At 35.2% G+C, this 24,141-nt stretch overlaps 2 protein-coding genes across 3 annotated transcripts; both read right to left on the bottom strand.

The window, feature by feature from the left end:
- Positions 1–11,255: 11,255 nt before the first annotated feature.
- LOC105145238 (calcium and integrin-binding family member 2) lies at positions 11,256–20,215 on the bottom strand. 2 transcript variants are annotated; one of them, XM_087402738.1, is made up of 4 exons: positions 20,090–20,215; positions 19,575–19,695; positions 18,914–19,079; positions 11,256–18,471 (listed from the first exon to the last, which is right to left on the bottom strand). In XM_087402738.1, the coding sequence occupies exons 1-4, from the start codon at positions 20,158–20,160 to the stop codon at positions 18,254–18,256; spliced, it is 576 nt and encodes a 191-aa protein (XP_087258864.1). In that variant the 5' UTR covers positions 20,161–20,215; the 3' UTR covers positions 11,256–18,253. The 2 variants fall into 2 exon arrangements, with proteins under 2 accessions (XP_087258864.1, XP_011052983.1); XM_011054681.2 differs by lacking the exon at positions 20,090–20,215 and adding an exon at positions 19,751–20,044.
- Positions 20,189–23,532, bottom strand: mst (misato mitochondrial distribution and morphology regulator). Its single transcript, XM_011054669.2, has 5 exons — positions 23,060–23,532; positions 22,891–22,971; positions 21,792–22,229; positions 20,894–21,698; positions 20,189–20,818 (listed from the first exon to the last, which is right to left on the bottom strand). The coding sequence occupies exons 1-5, from the start codon at positions 23,135–23,137 to the stop codon at positions 20,610–20,612; spliced, it is 1,611 nt and encodes a 536-aa protein (XP_011052971.1). The 5' UTR covers positions 23,138–23,532; the 3' UTR covers positions 20,189–20,609.
- Positions 23,533–24,141: the final 609 nt, after the last annotated feature.

Raw genomic sequence — 24,141 nt, 5'->3', positions numbered from 1 at the left:
AACCAATATTAAACAGTCACTAAATGCTGCTTTTACCGCTAAATGCCATCATATTTTCAAATAATAATCGATAGCTTAGGATAAGAATTTGTAATACTACCAAGTGACTAGAAAGAAGGAGAATGTTGAATCTATTCACGATATTTCATTACTATATTATTAGGAATATCTACAATTATTCCATTATACGTTTTTTCTATTTTGCTCTATTGCGACAATTACATGTTCGTTTAATGTTTAATTCATTTTTTTCATTTTCAAGTAAATTCAATCGGTTTTTTTAATTGTATAATATTAATTTATTCCGGGAAGAAATGTAATAGACATATCATATATATATATATATATATATATATATATATATATATATAAAATTATATATAAAATATGTTAATTTTATATATAATTATACATAATTTTATATAATTATATATAATCATATATGAAACCTTTTTTCCTGGGATGTGTGTGTGTCATCTAAAATTCTTCAATTTTTTTTCAGTTTTTAAAATTTAAATTAAAAATAATATGGCTCTATAAGAATAAAATCACAATGGTAAATTAGAAGACCTACGAGCTTATTTTGTTTAATATCTGAATGTGAAAATGATCATTATAAACATAAAATTATAAACAAAAAACAAATGTTTCGACATCGATCGAACCGGGTCATTATCAACGGTCGCGAATAAAATTTATATAAATTAAATAACTCTATGAAACGCAATAAAATATATAAAATCATAAATTTACATAATTTAGTTAATTCTATAATCAGAATAAAAACTATTTATTTCGATGCATGAGTTTGGTTGTTCAGTACAGTCAAAGTGGTACATCAAAGTGGTGATGGGTTAGTTATTGAAAAAGTTACGAGTCTTGATAATTTTTATTGTGCGAAATGGTATTATGTCATACATAATAATTTTGTTGATATTCTAGAAAGAATAAGAGTGAATTGACAATTAAGATGAAAAATGGTGAATTATCTTAAATAAGGTGAATTAAATGATGAAACTAAATTCATATAATCGATAGAAATAAAAACGTAAACAGCCTTGCGAAGTTTGAATATCTTTTCTAATCTGTGTCTAGAGACGTAATAATGTATATTTTATTGCGTTTGATCGGATTATTTAATTCATATAACATTCGCGAACATTGATATGCAATAACCCGATCGGTGTAAAAACGTTCGTTGTTCAGTTTTTAAATTAATAAAGAAAAATTAAAACCATTCATAAGTTAATTTTCATATTTGTCCTCGCGTTTCTTATCTTACCTTTCTTGTCTTAATTTCTAATCAGTTGATGCGATTTATCGTAGATTGTAGGTATCGGCGATATTGCGTATGTTCACCGAGAATACGATATTGCGGCTGCGGTTGCGCGAGCATTGAAGTCTCCGCGCGAATAGATAAGTAACGATGACCAACAGCGAAGATGTTGCTCGAACGCAATCACAATGTGGTTTCACCACAATGCGTTAATTCAATAGTATGGGCCTATTCTAGCTGTTTCAGAATACGACAAATTTTTCGAGCCTGTTGATTGACTTGGATGTAGGATAGAGAAATCCGAGGATTTCTCTGTCCTGCACACATTTGTAGTATCACAGTTTCATCGTAGGACTCACTGGAAATCAATTATGAACTTAAAATCTTTATTGTACGACAAATGTATCGATATTAGCCTACGTTATATGCATTATAGATTTTCAGTACTGACAGTCAATTTTGGAGCATTAATTAATTAGTAAAATTGTTGTTAAAAAGTTACAGAACATACTTAAAGGAGCATGTTCGGATTTTTACTCGAGCGTTCCCTAAGTATCATGTCATTTAACGTTCGGTAAATAAAAAGGATGGAGTAATACGTGAGTGAGGATCTGAACATAAGCTAGTAGATTCATTCTGTAACTTTCTAACGATAATTTTACTAGTTAAGGTTGCGTTGTGCAGATATTTTACATGGTGAAAAAGCTGTGCAACGACAGCATAAGAATGCTATTTCATTTGTGCATTTTTGTCATATAGTAAATGTGTATATTATTAAATGTGTATAGGACAGAGAGGTCCTCGGATCTTTCCATTTTAGTTAATCTCTTTGTCTTGCACACATTTGTCATATAAAAACATATAAATGAAATAGCACTTTAAGCCTAAGGTCCTGCGCACAATAGAAGGAATAAGAAATTAGGAATAAAGAATAAACGATTTTAATCTATCAGAAATCGAATATATCGGACGGTTAATATTTCATGTATCGTACAACAAACTTTTTAAGTGTGTTGATTGACTACAAGACAGAGTTATTTGATCTTTCTGTCCTGCTGCTAATCAACGGGCTTGAAAAATCTTGTTGTACATATAATGTATGACACATAAAATATCGATTTAAAACTGTGTTCTGCCAATATTGATAATTTATATACATTATAATGCTTCTTTTTATTTTCAGCTTATTAAAACGGCTAATTATATATATTAATAATAACTATTAAATTTACAAAAAACAATCATATTTTAATTAGGTAACTCTTTAATACAAAGTATATATAAATTAATGAACCAGATTAACGATTTTTTGATTATTTAATAAATAGAAAAATTTTTAAACATTTACTTTTTTATATATAATTTAAAAAAACACATTAGAACTTACAGTGCATCTTACATACACATATATATATGTAAGGAAAGAAAAACAATTAATCAGTTGGGATCTAGAATTATATTATAAACGATTTAATCAAATTTTATTAAAATTTAAACAAAAATATTTTATTTTTCTAACTGTCCGAAATTAATGGAATACTTAAACATAAATCATATTAAGTATAGTAATTTAATGTTAGAAAATCCAGCATAAAAAATTTAAAAAAAGATTATTTATCGCTCTTAAATTATCTTATCCTTAATAAAATGTTTATCGCAGAAATAGGTCGCTGGCCGTTAATCATACAAGCTATAAATGTAAAAACGATGAAGATTGATCTCTCAAGCTAGCTCGCTATCGCCCGCAGCAGAATATCTTCTAAATACCGATGTATAATACTTGCCACTTATAAGATCACTTTTTAATTTCAGTTAGAAAATCACAAAATATCCCTACTATTTTTGAATAGGTTCTCGGAATTTTCAAACGAATCCTCAAATTTTATTTGTTTGGTTCAATCCAAATAATGACTTCATAAAATGCTTTATCTCACTCACTCTCGGTGAATTGCCGAGGCAGTTCCTGGATAAACAAATCCACGTTCTGGCTACAAGATCACGATCGAATGTTGATCTTGTAACTGAAGAATACTGCACCTACACGTTTAGTCGAACATCCGGTTTTCCTGGATCTCAAATCTCGCATGAGACTGATCTAGCGGAAGCTGTGGAAAAAATTGAGCAAGAGAGATAGAAAAAGATAAAGATAAAAATGATAAAGCAAAAGATATAACAAAGAGAGAGAGAGAGAGAGAGAGAGAGAGAGAGAGAGAGAGAGAGAGAGAGAGCAACGCTGCCGGGAGAATGACTCGAGAGAAGCAAAGAGCTCCGATGATGTCATCGGTCGTCGAGTACTCGCGCCTACGCTTTTCTCTCTTCTCGCCGGTTTCTTCGAGCACCGCGCTCTTTCTCAGCCGCGTAGCGTAGAAAGAGAACATCGCAGCCTCCTCCTGTTGAACTACCATTTTCCTCCATCTCTTTCTCTCCGTATCTTCCATCGTCCCTCCCTAACTCTCTCTCGAGAGATCTTCAGGCTCTGCCATCGCGCGCGAGGACGAGTCGAGCGATATAACGTACCGAGGACACGCTCGATTCTGCCTCCACGTTGGTCCACGTTGCCGGTATATACCGGTTATGCAGATGGAGCCTGGTCTGGACCTCGCCGGCAATCTCGCCGCGAGAGAACGCGCCATCTTCTTCCTTCTCTCTTCTACGTTCTTCTCGTCTCCCGCTGTCTCGCTCGTATTTCGTCTCCTTTTCTTCCTCCACATCTTGTTTCTCTTTCACCTATCCTCCGCCTTCTCTTCCTCTCCTCTTCCTCTTTTTCTTTTTCGCGGTCGCCGTCGTGGCTACTCTTGTCTCCGACTCTCCGCAGCCGGCAATCGCCGCTGCTTTAGTTTTATGCGCGGTTATCCGGATGTTCATACATGAGCTCGTCTCTCTTTTCACGTCATCCTCTCGCCGTCTCCTTCGCCTCCTGCTCATTTTTTCGCCTTCTCTTCCTCCTCGTCATGTGGCGTTTTCTCGTGGCCGTTAGAACGGTTAGGAGCTCCTCCATCGCGTGGCTGGCCAAGACCGAGCTATTTGTGGAGGAGATGCCTTTTTGCGGACTCTTCGCAGTTGCTCTATAGCGAACCGCCGCCGCCACCGATTCAGGGGATGGCGATCAAGGGTGGTGGACGACTCGACGTCTCGCCGATCGATCTTGTTATACGACGTCATGATTCGGAGCTCCCGTTTTACTCTGAGATCACATACTATTAAATTCCGACCTCTTTTTTATTTTTTGTTAGGACACATTTTTTTCCATCTTAAAAAAATTCTTTTCAACTTTTAAAGAGCGAACACGCACAGTCTCCTTATTTATCTGTCTACGAAATCAATATCTTGCTGTGCTTAACAATGAATTATAGTTAGAACTCCCTTCTGACCTTACGAATGATGAGAGTGGAATATAAAAGTTACAGAATACTTTCACCAGTAAGAATACTTTTGTACTGCCAATCTCTGTATTGTGAGTATGCAGTTGCGCATATTAATGTCCATTTACTAATGTAGATTAACTTTAATCTTGGTTTAATCTAATCTTTATTTTTCAATTTTTAGAACTAATAAGTAAGTTAAGAAACAAGAAAAAAAAAAGTTAAAGTTAATCTACAAATAGACATAAGTCAAGTTATATACATCCTTAACAGACATTTAATACACGAAGCGATTAACTACTTATTTTAAGTAATAAAAGCGTTGAACAATTGTGCTTTTAATACTCAAATTAAGTAATTAATTATTATCTTCGTGTATTAAATTTCTATAAGGGATGTACATATATAATTCGATGTTTAAATGTCCATTTGTAAGGTAACTTTAATCTTGTTATAGAAATCCAGTTTAATACAGAAAATTACTTATTTTGAGTTTTAAAAGGACTATTGTTCAAAGCTTTTAATACTCAAAATAAGTAATTTTTAATATTATGTTGAAACATCATGGGTATATACAGTATATCATTCTAGCAGGATCGTCCATTATGATATAAAGAAGACGATATCATTGTCTATAAAAGTATATATAGGAGAGTATTAAAATTAGAGAAGCCAAATTTAAGAAAATTCCACATATTGCAATTCCATGCTTGGCAAAAAAATATAGAAATAAATACGAAAAGTTTATTTAAAAATATTTTACAGGCATTATTTGAAACAAAGTAATGCCTATGAAACTGTGCGCTTTTAAGACACGATACATTGAATGAATTCTTTTAGGATACACTTTTTACAGAACCTCATTGAAGGCGAACCACCTAATAAAGTATACTGAAAGTCAGATTGGAAAGCATTGTAGCGATCGAAGCGAGAAGATAAACGCGAAGTGGCGAACAACGGGCGTGAATATGACACAGCAACCAAGTATAATCGGGAGATTTACTCTCACCGAACGGAATGTGTCTCGCCGACTCGAATTTAATCGCGTCGATCGGCAGGCGCGTCGTCATCGATAACGTCGATCCGGATAGCGACTGAGTTAACGGTAGCGTTCGTTCTGTTCGTGATATATCTTCATGGCGCGGTTTTTTCTTGTAAGGAAGAGGATATATAACTTCGGCAATCACGAGGCCGAGAAACGTGGCTCACACGATCGGAGCATTCGCCATTCGATTAAATTGCCGCCATCACTCGACGAGTCTCGACGGTGCCTCATTAAATCAACGTGAATGTCCCATTTCTCTTGTAGATCCTCGACACTCTTCAATTTCTGTATCCGCAATTGCGCGGATTAATTAACGATTTGCGTCGATAAAATTGTCCTAAAATTTTCAGCTACATTATTTCGCTCATTGTTTCAGCTTGGAAAGATCGGTGCATTGATCTTCTTTCTCAGGAATGATCCACGCTCAATTCGATTCGATTCAACATATGACTCATGCAAACAGATCAAATGATGATTTTACGCGGACGTGACGTTAGATCAGTCGATAGTCAAATTGCCGGCAATTTATTCGTCCAATTACTCTTCTAACTTTCTCTCGTTTCCTGATTACAAATATTTCTCACGTGGTAAAATAAATCTTTGTATAATCTGTACAGATCGGCATATATTTGATAGATATAATGAAAAAATTCTGTAAAAGTCTCACTGTCATTAGAGAGTCAATAAAATTTTCCTCTGAGCTCAACTTCGAACGTTATAAGGATAGAAATATTTATCTTACGTGATTCGCATCGTCATATAGAAACGTAGATATCCTTTTCGTACGTCTACGTCATAAGGAAATCCAAGATTATATCGATTTCAATTTACGCAACAGCTTGACGATCGAAGATAGCCGTGTGTATCACGTCCGCTACCGACATCGAGATTGACATCGCAACAAATCGACGGCTCCGGCGGTTCGCTCGTAGGAGCTCGTGAGAAGACAATTATGCATATATAATTTGATAACTGGTTTTTGCAATCCGGTAGTGATAGCGCCATGCCATATTTGGACGCGCTCGCATTAATCAGCTATGTATATTTCTGCCTACAACGCGGCAGCGATATTGCGGTCTAATGGTGGTTACGGAATATCGCGGTTAAGTATCATCCAGATAGCACAGAGAGTCCGAGAAGAATTCTTTTTTAATTACCGATTTACAAAATGAAATCCTGTTTGGTCGCATTTCTGTTCTATCTAAAAGTATTTTTGAGAGTTCCAAACGACTTTATTTTTATGTCAATAACAATAAATTACAAATAATAAAGTATAAATATATCACATAAGTTGTTTTTCAAAATCAAAAAATATTCTTTTTCTAATCTTTTTCTGTTTCTTAATTTTGAATAGAATAAATCATACTTTGGTTTTTATGCAAATTAAATATTACTTTTATTAATATATTTACAATGTATTGTATTTGTATATATTTTTATTGTATTTAAAAATATATACAAATTCTTTTGGAATTTATTTTGAAGAAATTACTCTAATTCATAAAGAACTTAAGAAATACTTTTCAAGTTCAAGTGGATCAGTTTTGTTATCTGAATAAATCCTTCGCCTAAGGAGCTAGTAATTCATTGCCTTCTATTTTACTGCTGCGGAAAGAAATATGCCAGCTTGCAAACCGCGACGAACGGTGTCCCGTTCTCATTTTCCGCCCCGAAGACTTTGATTTACTTACATCATCGTGATTGTCGCTGTTGTCGTCGTTGTCGTCATTGTCTGATGCGCTATCCGAGCGAATCAGAAACTTTCCAGATCATCGATTTCTACCGGTTTCTCGATAAGCTCTTTTCATGGAGAAGACAACAAGTACATTACACTAATTTAAAAAAAAATATAGATATGATACATAAAAATTGTAAGACCTATAAGTAACACACAAAATGTTTAATATTTGCAAGTTCGATTGAATGCACTCAATGCAGACTAGCTGATGCACATTAAAGCCATCATATATAAATTGAAAAATGTGTATTTAATGTGTAAATATAAAGACGGATTAAACCGTGAAATTCTCAATATATTTTATTGTGCTGTTAAGTAAAATATATATCTTATAATTCAAAATATAATATTTGTATTTTATTTTTACATAAATGAAATCAGTGTAACAGCTTTAATGTGCATAACAGCTTTAATGTTGCATTATAGTGTGTCTAATCGAATTTACTGTATATATGGATAACAAGACTATGAGAATCTAGCTAGATCCAGCATAAAGTCACTATATTGGAATAACATTTATTAATCCAAACAGTCTTACACTCTATTATAATATACTCTAAATTCTTAATTGGAGTAGAATCCCCAGTCCAATCTTGGAAGAATGGCACAATTTTCAATCTTTAAGAATGAGATTTCAACTTCAGAGTGAGATTCACTTTAAATTTTAGAGAGTATGCCTTTAAAGTCAAAGTTTATTGTGATTTTCCACATTATTGCTTAAAAAAAGAACACATTAATTTTATTATTCAAATATCTATCGGTTTTTCATTGATTATTAAGATCTCGAAAGTTTCTGGGATTTTGTACAAGAGGATCACTCATTCCGATATCTTTCATCGACAGGAATTGCCAAAGAGAAATAAAAGATGATAACTATGTACGTGGTGCTATTTGTTGACGACGGGAACGTGAGTTGTTGTGTAAATAATTGGCACGGCTGTCCGCATTTGTCACGCTTGCTTATGAGGCTCGCTGTTCGTCGAGACTTCGAGAGACGATACTTATTCCATGTTCGCAAAAACTAGCGAGACGAAGATGATAAACGAAAAATATTGTTTTCCAGATCGCGCTTGAAGCATCTCGTTTTTCATCAGATTACCCTGCTTATAATCCAATTAAATATTGCTTCACATTGTCAAATTTATACTGTTAAGTTTAAGTCATTTTTAATCATTTTTACAAATCGCCGTTGCTCCTACTTGATATGTCATTAATTTAAAACAACGGAGTTGAACAATATAATTCAAGAAAATGTATTAAAGAAAATGTATTTAAATTTAGTTTATTTCTTATCTTAAATATATACGTTTTTATTTTGAAAATATAACTATAGAAGTGGATCGATTTACATTTTGACACATATAGAAGTTACAAATAACGAAACGTTAATATTGTATTAGGTGTTGGAATTAATTCGTAGCGTTTTACAAGTGATGGGAAGTACTTTCATTAATGTATTTTTTAATGCTCATGTGAAATAAATAACATTCTTTCATTAAAAAACGCTACGAATTAATTCCAACACCTAATATAATCTCAAGAGATTAAATTATCGTTATTCTTTTGTGCTCTCACCACGCAAATCTTATTAATAAATATTTGTAGCGATGTAATTCAATTTTCAGATTCAATACTACTGAATATTTGTAAGAATGTCTGTGAAAATATGTTTAAAAAAGATATATGAAAAATTAAAGGTATGATATATTATTTTTAGATACTTATTTTAGTACAGTTGCCGACGTGACAAATGAGATTATTTTTATCTTTGGGCAAAAGGAAATTTTGTATGCATGTGAGAAAGATAATCACATTAAAAAGACTAAAAATACTTTAAGAAAACAAATTGAATACTGCATTCTCGAATACTGATGTGACAAAAAATATCTACCTGTCGAGGACAATAAGTTTAATTAAGAAGATAGTTACTTTTTATAATCATTAAAAATAAAATATGCATCTTTTTTGTTATATTACGGTTTTATGGGACTATCCTTGTAGTTAATAGTTTTGTTATTCTTATCGTACGAAATAGCACATGTATAAGTAATATATTTTAAATACTGATACAATGCTAGCAGTTATTGTTATCATTCTGTTTGTACGCTGCTATATTATCATATTAGAGGACTAGCTTCGCGTTCGTTAACTGCAAATGTTTGCCGAAAACGTAGAAATCACGTAATATTCCGCGGACGACATGGTGCCTTTCGAATACAGAACGCTTGTGGAATAATTTTAGGCGTTGCTCGAGCAGAAAGCTGATCCACCAGCCACGACTAGTTGCGAAACTTCTTTGAATACTGACGAAGTCAGTATATTATATTCAAAGTACTTATGTCAGTAATAGGCGAATCGTTTTGCTATAAAGGAGAAAAAGAGAAGGAGAGAGAAAGATTGCAAAATAAAAAAATCTCTGTTTAAATTACGAGACGTTAATGCAGATTTTGTTAATTATAATAGGAGCAATATTTCAAATTCATTTTACGCAAATCAATAATAATCGGCCGTTAATTGTCGTTCTTATTAAAAAAAGAAGTTTGAAATTAATCTCTTTATCATGCAGACGGACAAATTCTCTATAAACCTCTAAAGATTATGCAAATCAGATTTCCTCGAAACGATCGTAGCCTTGCATATTCTATATCGTCCTCGGTGAAGCACCTCGAACGAGTCGCGAGCACTTGAAGCGAAGACGAACGGCGAACCGGTCGTAACTGTTGACATAATTCCGACGCGAGTATATCTTCGCTATGCATCTGCGGTTTCCTAGAATTAAGTATAGCGATCTCACGATTTTCTTTGAGTAATCCTGCGACGAGGAAGGTGCGCGCGAGGAAACGTTCCGTAGGGCTGATGCAGAAAGTGCAGACATACGCGCGTCCATTGTGAAAGTGTCAGTCGTGCATCTCCTTTGATTAAGTCTCTCGCGTCATCGACGGACAGCCTCATAGGTCACTGCCATTTTCGTTCTTGTCTCATCCGTATCGAGAGATAATGCGTCTACGAAGACGCAACGAAGGCTCTGCGGGGTACAACATGCCGCCATGGATAATCTTCCCACGACAATATATTTCTGCATCGGCTGTGTGTTCAATGGATACTCAATTGAAGTTTTGCTCGTTTGTGCGCGCTGAAAGTATACGGCAAAAATCCTTATTAACGCCCGATTGCAGAAATTCTTTAACTCTGTTAAATCACAGTCGTCGTTCCCCCGATACCACGGGCGGATAAAAACGATATAAAATTATCGTCATGGAATCTGCGTAGGAGACACAAGAAACATACGCCTTTTATCAATATCAAAGCAGGTACATCGCTTATGCGATCGTTATCTCATAGAAAATTTGCATTTGACAGAATTCTTGCCGGTAGTGTCAGATCTGTAGAAAGGATTTGATTATAGATGCGTCCAAGTAAAATTCTTTTAAAAGTTCCGAATTTTTGCTACATTTATGTTCTTGTTTTTCATAATCTTCGTTCTAAAAAAGAAGAATCTTCGTATAAATAAAGATGTATGTATATTTTTAATGAATATTTTCCAGACGTAACATCCTTAATTTTAATGATAAAACCTGTCTTTTCTTAAGTTTTATATAAATTAAGTCCAAAGTTCATAGCATGTAATATTTTTAGACATAAGGAATCGTAATATTACGCGATTGGTCAATTTTTTGCTTTCCTACACTCAGGTTTCTGCAGATATAAAAATTTTCCGCAGTTGTGGGTTCTCTATCTCCGTAAATCTTGCGTAAACAATTCGAGAGTAACAGGTATCTTGGTGAACATTAAAAAAAAAGGTCTCATATATGGCGAATTACGAATCTTCCTGAGAAGATGTCCGCGATAGTAAAGGAATATTCGTGCACCCCAATGTGTGGAGCCCATTAGGATCCAAAGGCGGTTGGTCCAGTCTTCTTCTCCCGCTCTCTCCTCTCCTCTCTGCCTTTCTCGATGGATTCACGATGCTGGAGGAGAGGCAGGAGATGGTCGGGTGGTCAAGCAACATTCCGTTGGCCGAGACCCTTCCTCCTCCTCTTTGGTAGATGGTTCCCTATATACAAGCTCTCGCTTCTTTATGAGCCACAACGATATGTGTCCACGAGAGCGCCAATATTATTTCGACTACGAGGTTCTACGTAACCTTGCCGAAGTACGAAACGTTTGCTCCTCGTCGGGATACTTCGCCAGTCGAATAGACACGCTACATCGCGTCGTGAATCTTGCTGATCACGCGGCAATAATATCGAACGCTTTAATATCGAAGCATCTCGGTTGTTTCTGCTCGGTGAACTTTACACCCTTCAAATATTCTCGATTTTTCCATACTCAGAAAGAACGGTTTTACTGAAGTATTTAAATATTTAACTTATAGATACAGAGATCTGAGAAAGTAAATTTTATCAAACCATCAAAATAATTATGTAAAATGCTCAAGGTGATGATATAAAAGTTTTTTGCAGCATTATTCATCGTACTTGAGGTTTTCTACAGAAATATTTTGATTAGCATTGTTCTTTTCATTTATGAATTTATTGACAAGTATGGTACTGTAGAATTATATTTTGTTTGTAATTAATTTTATTTTGTAAATTAATACGAATATATGAAAAAAATATGATTCTATGTGGTCTCGATAGCTGAATAACTTTCGATATACTTAAGTGCTTTCATACGAACTACAGATGAGAACGAAGATAATCATACAAAGTAATAAATTATGATCATCTTGCTAACTTGCGTGATCATTTGTGCATTTTTCTCGTTTCCGCGAGATGTACTCGCGATTTTTCATCCTCGCTTTCTCCTCGTTTTTATCCTCGTCTGCTATAATGTCTTTCGCAACAGCTGAGATTAAAGCAACGGATATCTACCCGATTTTTCCATACGATGCATCTGACTTATTCTGAAGACCGGCTCCACGAATAGCAGACCGGTATGAAGGAGAAGGTGAAGCGAGTAAGAGGGACAGAGAGAGAGAGAGAGAGAGAGAGAGAGAGAGAGAGAGAGAGAGAATGAAAAAGAGTAAGAGAAGATATCTAGGTCCGGTTTTGGGAGGTTCAAGATCCTCAAGTACACCTTTAAAATTGTAAGGATCGTCATGAACAATTTTACATTAACGAAATATCGCTTATAATGCCTTAGACATGATTTTTTACTTCAACTTGCGACGATCTAATGGAAAATCGAGCTTAATTAACATAAGAGTACCGTTATTGTGCGTGGTATCCGCACGATGTGCGATTAATGCGAGCACTTACATAATTATTGTCAGGCAGTCGATCGCGATGAACTCGCGTTACAATGTCGACGTGGTAAAAATTCACGCTTGTACGAGTTTCCCTTAACGGCACGTGAATGATAATACATTCGGCGTAAAGCGATTGCGACTAATGTGCGACTACGTGGCAATACAGTTAAGGTAATTAGCAGATACCATCGAGATACATGACCGTATCTCACGCTTAGTTTGTGAGAGAGAAAGAGAGAGAAAGAGAGAGAGAGCCATTATTTCCGAGCATTTAATATTATCTCTGAATAATATTACCACGAAACGGTAGTCTGCGATGACTACACACAGGACGCTTTTCAAGGCCATGGAATCAGCTTATTCCAGTTAGGCATCTAAGTAGACATATATTTTACGAGGTTTTTCCTATATAATTCAAATTATCCAAACTTCAAAAAAATATCATAATTTTACGCATTGCTGGTTTGGGATAATATATACACGACTACTGCCTGCTAATCAGATAAAATCTTTCGGTATCAACAAGTTATTATCGTCTCGTATCACTTTCTTAACTTAAATGGATTAAACACAGAGGAAATTACATTCCGATTGATTTAATTTCAACATGAGCGTCTAATAATTATTACGTCTAATAATTATTACACGTGTAATTATTTGTCTGTGCTTACTTATATATATCGTTTTATTTTTATTGAAAGTTACAAAAATATTATAGAATTTATTGTTATTGTTAATTTGTTTGGAAGTTTCTCATGTTTCCTAAGGGATGATGTTTAATTATTTGAGATACTTTGTGCCCTATTATTTCCCTTTTTTATCCCTTAACATTCTTATCCCTTTAAAAATGGTTGAATATCTACTGCTTTTATTTTATGATTATCTCAATAAATTCTGACTAACATCAATATTATAACTTTCCACTCAACAATAAAAATGTAATATAATACATGTTATACGTTAGATTGTTGAGTGATACGAAATTATAACATTATAATATTATTACGGTTGATATTTAGTGGAATGCGATGCAAATTTCCAATTTGCCCATCAAAGGGCTGCTCAGGATTAGAGTCCCCATTTTCTTTTGTATAGTAACATTAAAAAGCAATAACTAGAGGGATTTTCTTTTACTATTTTGAATCATTTATTTTGCACTGAGAAAAATGATCTGGTTCGATTAAATAGTAATTCTGGTGGAAAATGGACGAATCAGAATTTTCTGATTAAATCTAATAGAATTCTAATTGAGATAACTAGAATTCTAATTGATATAATTATTCTGATAAAAATTAAAATTCTAGTAGATTTTACCAGAAATATTAGAATTCCGGTTATCTTGACTAGAATTCTAATAAATTTAACCAGAAAATTCTTCTATCTATCCATTTTTTTCCAGAAAATTTTTTTCAGTGTGCCAATTTCTAAATAATACATGACATAGCAATTGAATAACATTTGTGCTTTGCAGAGAGGATAAAGCTTAACATTCTTTGTACGTCGCGCGAATAAAACTTTGTACAAACAAAACTCTGGGACACCTTCCGGCCTTCAGAGTTCGCCTGGCAACGGATTTGATACACCTACCAAACCGCCCACATAGCTCGGAAATCATCCTAACGCCCGTCATCGAAAAGTCCGAATAGTGTCACTACTAGACCTATGGGTCGAAGAATCAAAGAAAGTTTCAAAGCGTGTACACGCGTGTAGAGCTCGCCCACGCAAGGGCGCCATAAAAGTTGAGTTCGAATCTGCCCTCCTCAACCGCCTCCACCATCGCACCACCATGGGGCTTCACCACTGGTGCATTCTCCTCTCTCCCTCTACCTACGTTGCCCGGCACTGCTCATTTCTTCTACTTCTTCTTCTTCTTCTTCGTCTTCATCTCCTCTTGCTCCTTTTCCACCTCAATCTCTTCTTCTCCTCCTCGTCGCCATCCACCCGCGATCTTTGCCTTCTCATTCCTCTTCTCCAACTTCTCGTCTCACCTCTCGAGAGGGGCAGAGGGGGAGGAGGGGAGCTACGCGAAGTCCCTCCGCACGGACCCGTCGCGACAAGCCGCGTCGAGGAGGTCCAAGAATGCACGGACATCGCGGCATGGAAGGCGGTTGGCTGTGGGCCCCGCGAAGGGGAAGCCTCTCGAGAGAGCCGGGTTTCCTCGACGTAGAGCGGCAGACGGCGGAGGACCTGCGTCGAGAGGGAGGCGGGAGAGAAAGAGCTTCACGGGGCCTCGAGGGCCACTCCGCGACCCGCCGCCCGCCGGGAGGACGAGGAGAGACGGTGGAACTTGGTGGAACTTGCCGGCGCGGCGGGGGCCCGAAGTAGGGGCCGGGAAGTGACCGGATGGCCTTGGTCTCGAGACTTGGTTAGTTACCGCGCGGCTGTCTATAACTGGCCGTGCCACAGGGCGGTATCTCCGATTTCGACCGCTTTTTAAGACGACCGGACCAGGGCCCGGGCCCCGGCCCCGGTCGGCCAGCAAAGCAGCGAAGGAGGGGGGGGAGGACCCGCTTGCTCCACCATGGGCAGGGGAAGTCCGAAGGGGCGACATGCCGACGAATACGCAAGACGTGCGCATGTATGTCCGAGAAGGCTGAGAACAGAGCGACTTGATGAGATTTTGTGAAAACTTTTTTTAGTACTCATGATTGTATAATAAGAAACAAATCGGCATCGTGCTAATTGGCGTAAAGAGCATTCTGTAATCTTTTCTATTTTTACAAATGTTTTATTTATTAATTCTTATTCGCGGATGAGAAGAGATTCTACAGGCGCTCTTATGCGATCAAAATGAGAAAGCAATTGTATTGGAACGACCTGCGACAGGAGTACAATTAGAGTACTCAAGCTTGCGACTTAATTGCATTACACGTGCGACGCGCGTACTATATGTTACCTGAAACGAAATCTTTTGCACGGGCTACAACTCACGCTCTCATAAGGCGTGAGTTACCGCAAAAACCAATTTAACAGCTTAATCGCAATTAACCGAAAAAGATTGGCATGCTTCTCACGCGCGGTGTTCCATTATTCGAGCGCCGAGCGCCGTCGTGGTCAGAGCAATGCGTTCGAGACGCGCGAAAATCGCGCGGTATTCCACGCGCGATCCATTCGAATAACTCCGAGTAACCTTTGGAAATCGGCAGGTATACGATTGCGTAAACGCGCGCGCGAGCCGGCAAAACGCCGCGCCGTAGAAAATAATGGGAAGCGAAACGCAACGTGTTACACGCACGCTCTTCCGCGCTCCGCGGTCCACCGATCCTCGATTCTCGCCCTCGCGGAGGACGAACGCCTACGTCTCGTCCCGTATAAATTAACGTAGTCGTGAAATCGCACTCGCGGATCTCCCCCCGCGTCGCCGCGTCGCCGGGAGGGACTCCTGTCTGGAGCAAGAATGAATAGCCCGGTTACTTGCTCACCATCGCTCATTATTGTTCAACAGGGGCAACTTATGTGTGAGAGCGCAAGAAGGTATATCTGAGACGCGTACAAAGCGATGTACAGGGTGTTTCAAAGGTCGTGCACTTTTATCCAAACCACAGGTGGTCGAAGCCAAACCACGAGTAGAATAATAGCTTTTTCAGGGTCGAAGATAACAGAATGCAACGGAAAGCGAGATTCCATTGTTCGGAGAAAATGACCAATGAAGGAGTCCCAATACGTGACAGATCTCTAAGGAAATAGATCTCTAAGGAACGCCCAAAAACGTTCAAAGATCTTCTAAACCAAAATTGTTATCAATTCTTCATCCTAAAATTCCGTAACTTTTCTCTAATTTTCAGATAAAATTTCATAATTTCCTTTGACCTTTAATAATTTTTTGAAATTTTTTATTTTTGTCCTGATTTAGAAATCACTAAATATTTTGTTGAGAGATTAATTTAACGTAATAATATAAATTATTATTAATGTTGCTGTCACTAGTTGCATTTTTAATTAAGTTGACAGTATTCCAAAATTGCAGTGATGTACATATTAAATTTAAAAGTCAGAAATTTTAATTTTCTAGAAAAATTTGTAAAATTCCCTGATTTTTTCCTGATTTTCCTAATCAATTTCCTTGATTTTCAGTTTTGTAGTAAACGTTCCCAGGATGTCTCTTGGATAAAATGTATTGTATGAAAAAACATGACTTTTGACACGCCCGATACATCGGCGCCCCAGCCAAACATCTATCGAGCTAACAATTGCCTCAGCGAGTTTGCGAAAGTCTCATCCGTGGTATTTCACGAAAGATCCCCGGGCGATTTTGTCTATCGTTATACGTATATACCTCGCAGATCAGACGTCGGCAGGAAACATCGTCATTAAGAAATTCATTGCTGACGGCATTTGAGACGTGTTACAGATGCGCTGCCAATTCGTTAAGTAGTTTCGCGTTAATTATAATTATTCATACAGCTTCCGCGTGTCTCCAAGGTACGACAATTCGCGGACAAGTTTGCCGGAAAGTTTGCCGGCTTACGCGTCGTTCGCGTAAGTGGCACATTAAGAGTATCTTGTAGGACCCAATGATGCTTGAGCACATGAGCGATACTTTTTCCACGAGTCCGCAATCAGTGGACGGCTAATGACGAAGGATATTAACTTCGTCACGTATGCGGTCCATAGGCGCGTCGTTCAGATCCGCGGATCCGCAAACGCGTTTTATGCAGATTACCTCTTCTCGATTTACCCCGTACCATGACGATAAATTAACGTCGCGGGTCAAGAAACTGTTATAGGCTCCGACGCGTTTGTTCGAGATGCGTTATTATTTAAGCGTTACTGTTCTTTTCCGCCTCGGGCAACTTTCGAGCGTACTTCTTCGTCTCGACTCTACGACTATGGACGTAAACTCGACGTATTGAAAGGCTCAACTGAAAAGCCGGCAATCTTCATTATAGTAGAAATATAAAAATGAGCAAATGGGCATTAATTACATCGCATGAAGCGCGAACTGAAATGAAACGGAAGAGAGATAATTTTCGAGCTCATAATTTCTCAGGTATTTGTTAATCTTCTATTACGTGATGTAATTTTCAAATCACATACCGATTTTATTATTCAATTTGTTTCTTATATTTCACTTAGTTTATCAACTATTATAACTTTGAAGCTGTAATATTATAGAGAAGCTACATCTGTGCGCTTTGTTCTTAAAGAAAATTTATTCTTTATTTTATTCAAACTAAATTTTTTCTTTTTTAAATTATATACCAAACATTTCTTAATCAAACAAACAATTAAATGATTTGAAAGATTAATCCGATTTTTAACATTCGCTTATTAATAATTAATCATATATTATAATTAAACATACATATTTTAGAAATATATTACATCATATATTTTTTGTCCACGAAAAGAATAATTTTGCTAGTCTAAAAATTTAGCTAGATATAAATTAGAAAATAATTTTTTAGATCAAAACAATTAATATGTAGCATGCTCAAGCTTACTAAAATATCAAAACTTTTTGCAACATTATTTACCATCTTGAATATGTTATATAATTATCTTGATGAGTTAATAAAATGATTTTTAGATCTGTAGTGAAATTTCTAGATATTTCAATAAAATCATTATTTCCGTATATTCATATTCTTATATGAAAAGTCGCCATGAAATCAGAGGATCTGGTTACAACGTGCTCGAATTCGAGATAAGACAGAGCCCCGTCGCCGTCTATGTCGCTCTCCTCCAGAATTTTTCGACACACGGTAGTCACCTCTTCGGCACTTAGCCCACCTCGAGTCAGTTGCCGACAGGTGCGCTCCAAATCGTCCAGACCCAACACTCCGTCCTCGTCGAAATCTGTTCGCGGAAGATTACAAATTGATAGATGCGATACAAAAACAATCATCAGAACATTGTCCAAGCAAAGTTAAATGGACCTAGTGGCGATTCTTCTTTGTATATTGGTAATGCTTTTTCACTTAAACCTAATCATAAAATATTTATGAGAGTTAAAAGCAATGGATAACGAGATAAAAACGTGTAATCTATGGCAAAGGAAAAACATCCTGCTCAGACAAGGGTATAATTATAACGCTGCACCGCGGCAAAATCGATCGGTTGTTCCGTGCAAATATTCTCGTGCATCGTGGATGTCGTGTCTGAACGCCGTATGTACTCCTCAACCCATGGAACAACTATAGGTACAGCGAGGTCGACCTCCTGGCTCTCTCACGGTTCGCCCGTCCGTTCGTCCGTTTGTCTGTCTGTCCGCTCGTCTGGTTCACCTGGTGGTCCGTACCGTAAATTTTGAAGGCGTAAAAGACTTTCAAATCCCGCGGTGCTTGTTCAGAGAACACAGACAGCATCTCGAGAAATTCCTCGAAACAAATTCCTTCAGATGTAGATTGTCCTGAATCCTGGCGTTGCGTAAAAACTTCCGATATCCGTTCTCTAAACGGATTTTCCTAAAAAGAAAAAATATCCTCTGTTAGTAAAAACTCGGAAAAATATATTTTTAGCTAAAACGTAATAAGATAAGTTTAAGTATTATTTAAATTTATTATTATGTAAGTTTAAGTATTATATCATTTCATTCAATTATGTAATATTTACTGAAGAACATAAGCTTAAATATTCTATCTCAATATTTAATGATATTCTATCTATATTCATTACAGCGAATAGAATATATGTATTATAGAATACATATTTTAATTAAGACAAAAATTTCCTTACATAGTAAATAACAATTAAAGTTATGTAAATGTAACGTTGTATATTTAAAATAATGATATATACATAATTTAAAGTAAAATAAAATTATACGTACATGTATTATGTCTCTATGTATGTATATTAATTTCAAATAATTATAAATAAAGTGAAGCTTTACAGCATATACATGTGAAATCTGTATAGAATTTATGTTTGAAATTATTTTAATATTAGATAATATAAACCTTCAATTCGGGTATACGAGCCAAATACGACAGGGGCAAACGAAGAGACGATGCCTCTTGCGGTGTCATGGTATGCGGTATCATTCCAGGATCTCCTATTTCTCGAAATCTCTTAAATATTCTGTAAAAAATGAAAGAAGTTTCGACAAAGTAAAATAGTGCAAATAAAGTACTACCTTAAGATTTCTTTGCGCGTGAAAAAGGTACAATCTTGATAATCTTCGAATTGTTCTTCAGTAAACGTTGCCACTTTATTTCCCATTATTCTATTAAATATATTCTATTAAATATATTCTATTAAATATATTTTTTTAATATATACTATGAACACGCGCGCGCAGGATTCTAGATTATTCTTTTTTTTTTTATTTAAAAGATACTTTGTTTTGTTATTTTAGTAGAAAATTAGCTCAAAGAAAATTAATTTGGATGGAAATTAAAGAACTCTTTAAACTGGATTAAAAAAAAGACTGTTACATTTACGAAAGAACAACGAGGACTGAGTTTTCACATACCTGATGTTCGATACGAAATCGTGCAATCTAATAACCAGGGTGTGTCTCGCCACTCCCACCCTCAGAGACATTTCGATTTTAAATTTACGAACAACTATGACCTATTTGTATATTTTATTATTAATTGTACAATTCTTTTATAAACAATATGAACATGCAAACTCTCTGATATTAATATTCTATAAAACTTTCATATTTATAAAAAAAGTATACAATTGTTAAATGGAAATTATTGATTAATCATCAAGACTTAAAAAATATAAATATATGCATATGTGTACATATGTTAAAATGTTTCAAGTATGGCGTTACAGAAGATTAATTGCATTAATTGTATTAAGTACAATTGTAGAAAAACATATATTTCAAAATCTTAATTATATAAATTAAATTTCTAAGTGTTTTTAAATTTTTCACAAAAAATGTACAAGATATTGAAAATGTAAATTAAAATAAATATTAGAATACTTAAAATTATTCAATATAATAATCTTCTATTTATAATTCAGTAATTTTTTCTTTAGATATAATAATCTTCATATGCTTCTTTACAATCAGTTAAATTATGGACACATTCCACAAATTCGTCTTCTTCGAGTCCGGAATCCGTAAAGGCATGGAATTTCTTGATACTTCTTATCCTTTTAGTTTGTTTAAGTAGAGATTCATACATTGCCGCGACATTACTACCGCTATGCATTCCAGCCATTACTGCAATCGAGTTTACATCTAAAAAAGAAAGCGAACGCTTAAATTTTATCATTATTTAATCTCGATATTATTTTTCGTATTAATAAGATTTACCGGTTCCTACGGGCCAGCTGGCGATATTGCCATCCTTAGTTACGTTATTATTAAAGATCTTTGGATATGGTAAAGTAATTTTCAGCGGTGCCTCGATATTGGATAAATATGTAGCCGATGCATGACACGTACATGCCAGATACAACGTCATCATCTCATGTACGCTGGAGCATCTGTAAGCTGGTTTGGATATTTGTTTACTAGCTTCGTGAATGGGTCGCTTTATTCTGTCTTCGGAAATTCCTCGTAACGCTATACTTTGCATATTATTATCCATTGGTATATCGCAGCTCGGTGTTAGGCTTGTCCATAGAGAGCCTTCGAACTCATCTAATACGTCTATTAAATCCATCTTCATCTTCATAGGAAACGGCAGGCTCAGACTAGTTGCCGCAGCTTTGCGACCTAGTTTGTTCAAATCGGCACACAAATCAGATAAGCTAGCACTCGGATACTTCTTGGTTCTATATCTTAAGCTCAATGTGTCTAAAGCGGTGGCCAATATCGCGCTACTATGATATTTTAGCTCTGGACTATACGTTATATTCTCAAATTTACGTGAATCAGCCCCGAATGGCCAATCGACTTGTCCACAGGAAAGTGGACTATAAAGCGATGAATTCTCTCCAATGTGTTGCCAGCATAATGCTGTATTGACAACTTTAACTAAATCCGATGCACTAGGTTCGGCATTATTAAAGTCAAGACATGGAAATGCCAAGATACTCTTTCCATACTCGTCACGTAGATGCTGAACGCAAGACGCTCCTAGACCAGCAAAGCCATCAACAGAATCCATAAGTACCTATTTGTGATATTACAATGAGATATTACATTAGTAATGACATAATTGTTTTAATAATAAAAAAATGGTGTGCAATAATGTATAAACATGCACCTGAAATCCTTGCATTAAATCACACTCTTCTATATATAATCGTATTTTGTCTGTGAAATTGTCAAAGAATTGTTCCGTAGACCATAAATCGCGTCCATACGTGAATATATTAAATGGCCGCTGCGTACAATTATGTAAATACTGTTTGATAACCGTTACTGTCCTTGGATGAAATTGTGGTGAAAGATAATCAACCCATGACTTCACATCGCTTTCAAAGTTGAAATTTTCCGAATCTACTGCTCCATCAAGTTCATTTAAGTTCTGAATAAAAGGTGTTCTTGGACTAGGTTCAGCGTTAGTAATTTCCAATTTTGTACTATCCCATAACAGCTGATTATCTGATTCCGTATCATATAAAGAACCTTGTTCACTCAGGTAACCTATTGCTCCTTTTAAATCTGCTATTAACAATCTTGGTGTGAATGTTATTTGTTTCTGAAATATAACTGTCCAATAGTAATTACTATTTTATAATATCTAATATTTATGTATATTTATAATATAGGTTTTGAACATAGAATATAGAATATATGAATTTCAATAATAAAAAAATTTATTAGAAAAATATATAATAATCACTATTTTTATATTATCATAGGTCATGTTTTAAATATAGATATAGATTATATTTTAAAGATACACAAGCTCTAAAAAATTACTTTTGTTCCCTTCATTATATACTACAATAAAATATTGCAACTTACAGTTTTGAGAAAAACATTTTAGGAATTTTTTGTTATTTGATCGAATTATATATATATAAGATATAATTTCAATATCTGCGTTGGCTTTTATGTTCCTGATTAAATTATATATATAAAAAATATATACCAATCTCTGCATTGACTTTGTTTTATTATTGACTTAATATCATAAAGCCTTTGTCCTTTGTAAAAAATATAATATTCCAAAAATATAACTATATTAAATTAAAATTTTAAATTCTTGCAATTTTAATCTTAGAACTATAATTGCTATATAAATAAATCTCTTCTAGTTCTAAGATTTTTAGTGTCATCAATATACATTTCTGTTGCCTATCTATAAAAGTAGCAAACATATTCAACACAATCTTTACTTTTACAATTATACTTACTCGCATGTTTTCACCTTCTTTATACAGTACATCATGATTTATCTCAGATGGATTCTTTGGATCGTACGTGAAGTTAGATTCCTGTGAAATAATAATTTTGTAATGTATGTGATTGTTAAACACAGACACGTATATGTCGAGATTTATCAACAAAAAAATACATCAATACCTGCAGATTCCACCAATGCGTGCCAATAAAATTCGAATAATGACCCAATTGAATGGTCAAAATTTCCCGTGTTGTCATACTTGTCAAGTTTATATTTTGTTCTTTATAAAACAATGTATTAAAGTCTTTTTTTTCTTTCGACCAAGTATAAAAAATTTATTTGCCTATTTTATACTGATTGATAGAAAATAAGATATCTTAAATCTGTTTTTAAGTAGCCATCAGGTGACTTTCTGCTTGCTCTCTACCGGTTGATAGAGGTTAAGATTTTTAATCTGTTCGTATGATTATATTCGTATGGTTAGCACATAAATGTTTATATATATATCAAACGTTAGTTTTGTTTTTATACTCTTCGGATAAAGAGAATAATTATATCTTTCCTTCCGTAATCAATTGTTAGGTTAGTTAGTTATTTCCGAACATAGTATGTACAGATACATATGATTGACAACCTCGTTTCCATGAGGTCGCTTTATTTGTTTTGTCCTATGTCTCATTGAGCGGAACTTGTGGATGCGCAATCATTACGAGTCAATGGCGCATTCAACAATTGAGTGAGCGCTCACTGCTATTGATGTATTCTTCCAGATCTAAAATGCTGATTGGATGTTCTAAAAAAATACACCAATAACAGTGAACGCTCACTCAACTGTTGAGTCCGCTGAACGCAGCCAATAGCAACGAGTTCTCACTTAACTGTTGAGTCTGCTGAACGCAGCCAATCATGCTCCCCAGCAAACGAGAATGAAATGGATTAAAATGGATTGAAATGGATTAAAATAAATTCAGATTTTCAGAAATACAGATTCATGAATATGTTAAAATGAATCCTTTTTATAATCCTGAAAGCATTTTTATTTGTTTATAAGAATTGCATGAAACAATGTTTATTCCTTTTCAATCTTGAATGCATTTTTATTTATTTATAGGAATGGCATGGATCGAGTATATTTCTATGCCTTTCAATTTAAAAATAATATTATAGTATTCTGTGTGCATCATAAATACTGCTCAATTCTACTCACAATTCTGCTCAAAATTATGAATAGGAAATGCAGTTTTTCAATCCAGTTGAATCT

Source organism: Acromyrmex echinatior, chromosome 2, assembly GCF_024713525.1.
Source record: "Acromyrmex echinatior isolate Ae372 chromosome 2, ASM2471352v2, whole genome shotgun sequence".
In the NCBI taxonomy this organism is placed as follows: domain Eukaryota; kingdom Metazoa; phylum Arthropoda; class Insecta; order Hymenoptera; family Formicidae; genus Acromyrmex; species Acromyrmex echinatior.
Note: the sequence above shows the minus strand (reverse complement) of the source record. Positions and strands in the feature narration are given on the sequence as shown.

Coding starts and splice junctions, on each gene's coding strand:
- mst (XM_011054669.2), bottom strand. CDS start 23,137: ATGACAACACGGGAAATTTTGACCATTCAATTGGGTCATTATTCGAAT. Junction 22,972..23,059: donor CGCATTGGTGGAATCTGCAG/GTATTGATGTAT, acceptor ATTATTTCACAG/GAATCTAACTTCACGTACGA. Junction 20,819..20,893: donor CAGCTGGCCCGTAGGAACCG/GTAAATCTTATT, acceptor TTTCTTTTTTAG/ATGTAAACTCGATTGCAGTA.
- LOC105145238 (XM_011054681.2), bottom strand. CDS start 19,836: ATGGGAAATAAAGTGGCAACGTTTACTGAAGAACAATTCGAAGATTAT. Junction 19,696..19,750: donor ACGCGCAAAGAAATCTTAAG/GTAGTACTTTAT, acceptor CATTTTTTACAG/AATATTTAAGAGATTTCGAG. Junction 18,472..18,913: donor TTACGCCTTCAAAATTTACG/GTACGGACCACC, acceptor TTCCGCGAACAG/ATTTCGACGAGGACGGAGTG.